Genomic DNA, 6,840 nt, shown 5'->3' on the forward strand with positions numbered 1-6,840 from the left:
AAGGGCATAGGGGTCACTTTGACCCCCTCTACCTCAAATCCTAGCTCTGGTCTCTGGCAGTTCCACACACTGGGGGCCAGGCTGAGATGGAAGTGTATGTGTATCCTGAGATCGGTGTCTACATAGTCCCTTGAGGGATGCAGAGCTAAGCCCTGAGGTGGGAGGGAGGTAGGGACACGGTGTGAGCCTGAGTAGCCAAGGTGGAGATGGGGCTGCAGATGAGTGGGGCTTCAATTAGGGCCATGGACAGCCATGAGACAGAAGGCTTTTAGAGGATATGGATTCTGTGAGGACATGGATTGTATCCCAGTGCTCTGGGGAGGAGACTGTAGACAGTGTTCCTGAAAGGTAGATGGGACTTGGCATCTGGCAGAGAGGGGCTGGGATGGTCCTGAGCTGAGTCTAACTGGGGCATCAGCTGGGGCCAGGGAGGCCTGAGGCTGGTGGGGGGGCGGGACAGGGGTGTTTGCAGAGCTCCAGGTGGTCCAGCCCTCGCGCAGCAGGGACTGACACGAAGGAGATTTCGACTAATGGCAAAAGCAAGTGAAATGAGCCGAGGACAGGCCGGGGCGGGCGCCGCCAGACGCAGTGGTGCTGAGCATGCAAGATGGAAAGAGAGTGTTCACAAGGAGCCACAGACATGGCATGGCCCGCCTGCTCCTGCTGGACAAGGACCTCTTCAGGGCTAGGGCCTCACCTTGGACTCACGCTCCTCCAGCAATGTCTCCAGACGCTTCTGCGCTGCCCGGCCCTCGTGGTCATCGCTGACCAGCAGGATGATATGGTTCCAGTTGTAGACGCGCATCATCTCAAACCAGACGCTGGACTGGTGGGAGTAGGGTGGTACGGTGCGAAGGAAGCTCAGGTGGATGCTCTGTGGGTGCGACCGAGAGGCTGAGGCAGGACCAGGCTAAGTCTGCTTTCCCCTCTCCCACTGATGGGGTCACTTCCTCCCACCTGCCCTTCCTCCTCCCCTGTAGCATTTCCTGTGAGAGGAGATCCTTGGCATTTTCAGTAGCACCCTGAGGTGAATGAAGTCTCAGTTCTTAGGGTGGTTGCCACTTTACAACCAGCACTCCCTTAGAAAGGCTGACATAGAGGCTTCCCCCCACCCCCAAGACCTCAACAGGTCTCACATGGTGCTCTCCCCAGTTTCAATAACTGTATTTTGGGCTGGGGGTATAGCTCAGTAGTACAGCATTTGCCTAGTGCAAACAAGGCTCTGGGTTCCGTCCAAGGAGCTGGTAAGAAAATTACAACTGGGGCTGGCGAGATGGCTCAGTGGGTAAGAGCACTGACTTCTCTTCTGAAGGTTCTGAGTTCAAATCCCAGCAACCATATGGTGGCTCACAACCATCTGTAATGAGATCTGATGCCTTTTTCTGGTGTGTCCACAGACAGCAACAATGTATTACTTGTAATAATAGATAAATTTAAAAAAAGAAAATAACAACTACATTTATCTGTAAGTTTTCTGCCTTGGGGTCAAATGTTGCCTTTCTTCCCTTGAGCCAGAGGCTGTGGCTTACTAGTGCCTTGCTGCTCAAATGACCCTAGCTGCCAGGGCCTGTCTATGTCTGTCTGAGTGAGCTCAGCTCCTTCTATGCTCTCGTGACTTACACTGTTCTTGGTTCTCTGATGCTTCTAGGTTATTTTTTTTTTTTTTACCAGTTCCCTCTTGGTGGTCTGGGGCAGTGCTTTGGAGGGATAGAATGTTCACTGCCTCTGCAGCTGGCTGCAGGCGGCTTGCATTACCTTTGGTGCTGTGACTCGCTCTTTCTGGCCTGTGTGATGGGCAGAGGGCTGACTTTGAGTTGGAGCCATCAGGGGCTGGAGTGTACCTGTGATCTTTGGCCCCACCTCTGGCCCTGCACAGGCCCAGTGGGTTGGCCTGTGGTCCAGCTGTGTTATGGGACCTCCTGGTTTATTGTTTGTCCTGGCTACTTCACTTCTTATGGTCAATACTTTCTTTTATACACGAGGGCAGAAGTGTTCCAGAGGACAAATGGCCAAGAGACATAGGTTGAGAGCATGTTCCTCATTGGCATACAAAGAGTGGCTGAGGTGCCTAGGTATGTGAGGCTCTTGACCTCAGTCTGATCCTCTCCCAACAGGCCCTCCTACAAGTCCTCCCTCTGAGGCTCTTTAAAACAATTAGTTATTTAACATACATTCGTACACTGTAGCTGTCTTCAGACACACCAGAAGAGGACATCAGATTCCATTACAGATGGTTGTGAGCCATCATGTGGTTGCTGGGAATTGAACTCAGGATCTTCGGAAGAGCAGTCAGTGCTCTTATCCTCTGAGCCATCTCTCCAGCCCTCTCTGAGTCCCTTTTGTCACCAAATGGCAAACCCACCACATGCTTGGGTCTGAATGGCCAGACTCCCTTCCTTAAGACAGATTTTTCAAGAACTGTGGGCTCTGGACAGGAAGACTCTGGAGGGCCTGGGGATTTCTGCGCAGCCCACAGCCCTCTGGCTGATCCCAGGCACTGGCTGGTTGTCTCCTTGTGGCTCCCGGATAGCTGTAGGCTGTCCAAGTCTACAGGTTACAGGGAGAAGTCTATGGTGTTTATTAGTCCACTGGGTATCCAGAAACCCTGATGCTAGAGGTTGAAGTCTGACATTACTAGATTAGCGGTACTTCCTCTTCTCTACTCGGGGGACACAGGACCCTACCACTTACCTGACAAAGGTTAGGTAGAAATGTTTTGAGATTCCTGGAGCGCCTTCCCAAGCTAATGAAGTATCTCAGTACCTTAGCCTTCATTCAGTGATCTACACCCATCCTGGATATTCTCATTCCCTTCCCCCCAAATAAAGTGTATGCATACAAGCCCATCCTGAATAAAGGTGGGCTTTATACACAAGCTAAGATCATCTTAGAGAGCTATTTCATTGATGATCGTGGAAGAAGTCCCTCTCCTAAAAGAGCTGTAACACTAAGATCCACAGAAAAGACTTCTCTCTCCCCCCACTCCCACACCCTCTCAACGCCCCCCATTCCCTCCCAGTCAGACTGGGATCCTGCAGAACTCCTTTCACTTGGGGTTCTATGTTATCCTTCCAGCCCAGTGTGAAGCAACATCTGGACACCCTGAGAAGGAGGAAGCAGAAGACTTGGAACCACAGCTGGACCCCAAAACGCATACCACAAAAGGGTAGCTGGATTGCATCCCAGTTGATAGGGTCTTACAACATCATGAAAAATTAAAAATCATATGATCTAGAGCAAGTTTTCTGTGTCTCTGGGTCGTGGTTTCCTATAACTCAGTAGCTATTCTTCTGCTTTTGGACCCAACTGAATGGAGGCTAGCCCAGCCTTTAGGCCACAAGAGCTCTCCAGAATGCTGATCTGAGATCCTTTAGTCCCTGAGACCTGCAGTCTCCTGCCACAAGCTGCCTCTTCTGTCTACCCTGTGTTCCATCTCCTATGTGCACTTCAGTTGGCAAGACTGGGGTCCACAGCATCCCTGTCTACCTGAGTACTTCTCCACCCAGGCACCTTCTGCTCTTAGAAACTTCTCTCCAACTCTTTTGCTACTGCATACAAAGCCTACTTGTCCTAGGAAGTTCCCTGTCGCCCCTTGTTTAGCCCACAAAGCCCTCTTCTCCCCAAAGGGGGTGTTACTGTTTCTTTTTGCCTGTCATTAGGAACCATCCTGAGTGCATGCGACTGTATGAGTATCTGTGAGAATGCAGGTGTTGCATGAAAGAGTGTGTGGGACTGTGTGAGAGCATGAGCACTGGGATTTGAGTGTGAATGCTAATGTGTGGTGACCGAGTGTGAACACACATAAACATGTATGTGACTAACTTCTCACAGGCCTGGATGGATATCAGTGTGATTGAGTATGGATAACTTCTATACCAGTACCTGTGAGACCTCATGTGAGGTATGTCTGTGAGACCTCGTGTGAGGTATGTCTGTGAGACCTCGTGTGAGGTATGTCTGTGTGCTTCTGAGTGAGCGTGTGACTTATGTGCTGCCTGGAGCTGGCCACAGGGTGAGGAAGATAATTGGTTCTGACGGCTTACCTTGTCAGAGTAGATGGACATTCGGGTAGTCAGCCCCAGGACGGGGATTCTGTAGAAGCCAGCTGTGTAGGAGACAGGGGTGGGAGTGAAGTGGTCGTTGGGAGTAGGCGGGTGACTAACTAGGATAGCGTAGACCTGTGGATACAGGAGACAGAGTCAGCTCTGTGGCGTAGGAGGAACACTGTATTAGGATTTGAGATCCCAAGTAGCCAGAGCTGGAGCAGCATGCCAGGGGCCCAGGTGATGCCATTTGTGCTCAAAGTCCCACACATCCAAGACACAAGAGAATGAGCCACCCATTGTAGAGAAGGTGCAGCACTGAGCAAGATCTAGGGATGTAGACCACCCCCCAACTCCCCACAACACACCACACAAACAACACACACACAACACACATATATACACACTACACACATGCACCATGCCATACACATACACACCACATACACACCACACACACACACCACACACACAAACACAAACACAAACACACATATACACACACAACACACATGCACCATGCCGCATACATACACACCACACACACACCACAACACACACACAACACACACACAAACACACATATACACACACAACACACATGCACCATGACACACACATACACACCACACATACAACACAACACACAAACACACACACCACACACGCACCATGCCACACACACACACACCATACACAAGACATCACACAACACACACACACACAACATGACACACACCACACATACCACACACATACACCACAACACACAGACACCCACACAGAGGCACATGCAGTTGGTAGATCCTCTCTTCTGACCAGGGCTCACCTCTTATAAAGTGAGGCAGGGTGGGAAGGGGGACACAAAACTCTGGCATGGCCTCTACACTCTGCGATGTGAGGACTGCTTCTCACTACCCTCACCATGATCCCCAGCCTGCACCCTTTAGGTCACATTGTATGTAGGTATGCATGTGTATGAAGGTATGTAGGTATTCGTGAGCAACGGCTGGAGCATGTTTGCACTGTACACACCAGTGTGTCTATGTTTATATAGGACTCTCATGATGGAAGCAGCGTTGCTATGTGCACTGACCATATCAAGCAGGGTGTCCATGGATATGCAGATGTGTGTGAGTGAGCATGTGCAGTTGACTGTGTTATTTTCAGATGCAGTGTGTGCTAGTGCCATGTGCATGAACATGTGTGTGAGCAGATATGTTCATGGATGTAGATGTCCTTTGAAGAGCAAGTATGAATAGACTTGGCACAGTCTCTGTCCCTGTCCTCATTTTACATAAGATGGTGCATTGCAGTGACTCTCATGGCTTCATTGGAATTCAGCAGCCAGTTCAGCTAGGGGAGGACAGCTTCACCAGCAGCATGTCCTCCCTGCAGCACACTGCACTCAGCTCCCACTCTGTGCCTTGGTGTCTCTGGCATGCGCAGTCCTCACTCCAACCCCTGCAGAGGAGAGCCTGTTTGCTCTGGCACCTGGACCATCTATGCAGACCCATGAATGGGGGAAGGGAAGAGAGGTAAGGAACGAAACAAAGATAGCCCCAGGCCTCATCCAGCCAGTTCCCTGAAGTGCTCCTCCATCTTGTGCTCAAAATGTCTAGAACCACACTGACTAGATGGAACAGATCACCAATGATAGTCACATGACAGCACACATGGTCCTCTGAGGACCAGTCCAGGGGGAACCACCAGACACAGACATTTGTCCCAGGCCTTTCCAGGGACCAGTTGGCTTGGGGTGATCTGGTAAGGAGACTGAGAAGGACCAGGGAAGGATGGAATGAAACTGGGGCAGTGGAGGATGGTGGAGGAGCAGGGGAGAGAGGAAGTAGTGGTCACCTGGCTGGAGATGAGGTCCTCACACACTGACAGGGCCATCTGTATGGCGTTGGGCTTGTGGGTGACAGAAGTGGCGTTGAGCTGTATCTTCCAAGAGCCGTGCCGCTTATTGGCCTGGTTTACTGCCTCGCGGAACATCTGCTCGTGCTTGCGCGTGCTCAGCACCGCGCCGATGTTGACAATCTTGGGGTCGCAGGCAGCGCGGGCGAAGGAGCAGGAGAAAAGCAGGGCGAATGTCAGCAGGTGCATGGTGCTCATGAGCCTCGGGCACAGCGGGCCTGGTTCTGGGTTGCGCGAGCGCGACCACCTCGCGATGTACGGACCCCCGGGCCCCCGCGCGGTCAAGCACCCGCGGATTCTTCAGGAGCCCAGGGCGAGCGCGGCGGGCGCTGTCCGAGGTGCTGAAGCGTATTGGGCGCCGCTCGAACACCCGCGCGGAAAAGGCGAAAAAGACAGCTGCCTGGACTGTGCGACTGGTCCTGATGCTGCGGCGACTGCAGCAGCTGCGGAGTCGTGAGCGGGACCTACGCGTTCTACCCCTCCCACCGCCCCCGCTTCCTGACGCGGAGTCGAGCGCGCGCCTCCCGACGCGCGCCTGCGTTGGCGTAAATGCTTGGAGCGCGCGAGTGAGACGCGCCCACGTGGGCATGTGCACGCGCGTTAGCATACAGAGAACCAGGGACAGTCATCCGTGTGGTCCCGACCTGCGATAGCTGAGCCGGGTTTCTTATCACCACGTGCACCTGCACTCTTAAGTGTTTTTAAACAGGAGGGAATGCGTTGTGAATGCTTGAGTATCCGCGCTCAAGTAGAAGTTCTTACCTACAGTTTGTAATATTTTGGGACTTGATTCTTCCAAGGTCAGGAAGAGGCCCTGTCCCTCTATACCGCTGGGGGAAAGATATTGGTGATTTCCTTCTGATAGAGCTCAGTATTA

General features: G+C 52.2%; 1 protein-coding gene across 8 annotated transcripts in view; it reads right to left on the minus strand.

The window, feature by feature from the left end:
- The window catches only part of Grin1 (glutamate ionotropic receptor NMDA type subunit 1), a 27,504-nt gene extending 21,042 nt beyond the window's left edge, over positions 1-6,462 (minus strand). For 3 of the 8 annotated variants that reach the window (XM_021152095.2, XM_021152087.2, XM_021152123.2), the window contains exons 1-3: positions 5,904-6,442; positions 4,044-4,178; positions 698-874 (exon numbers count right to left, since the gene is read on the minus strand). In XM_021152095.2, the coding sequence (XP_021007754.1) occupies positions 698-874; positions 4,044-4,178; positions 5,904-6,161 (570 nt within the window). In that variant the 5' untranslated portion in view covers positions 6,162-6,442. Of the gene's footprint in view, positions 1-697; positions 875-4,043; positions 4,179-5,903 lie in introns of all 8 variants that reach the window. The other 5 variants (XM_021152148.1, XM_021152104.1, XM_021152131.1 and 2 more) reach the window with 2 other exon arrangements.
- Positions 6,463-6,840: the final 378 nt, after the last annotated feature.

Source organism: Mus caroli, chromosome 2, assembly GCF_900094665.2.
Source record: "Mus caroli chromosome 2, CAROLI_EIJ_v1.1, whole genome shotgun sequence".
Classification (NCBI taxonomy): Eukaryota; Metazoa; Chordata; class Mammalia; order Rodentia; family Muridae; genus Mus; species Mus caroli.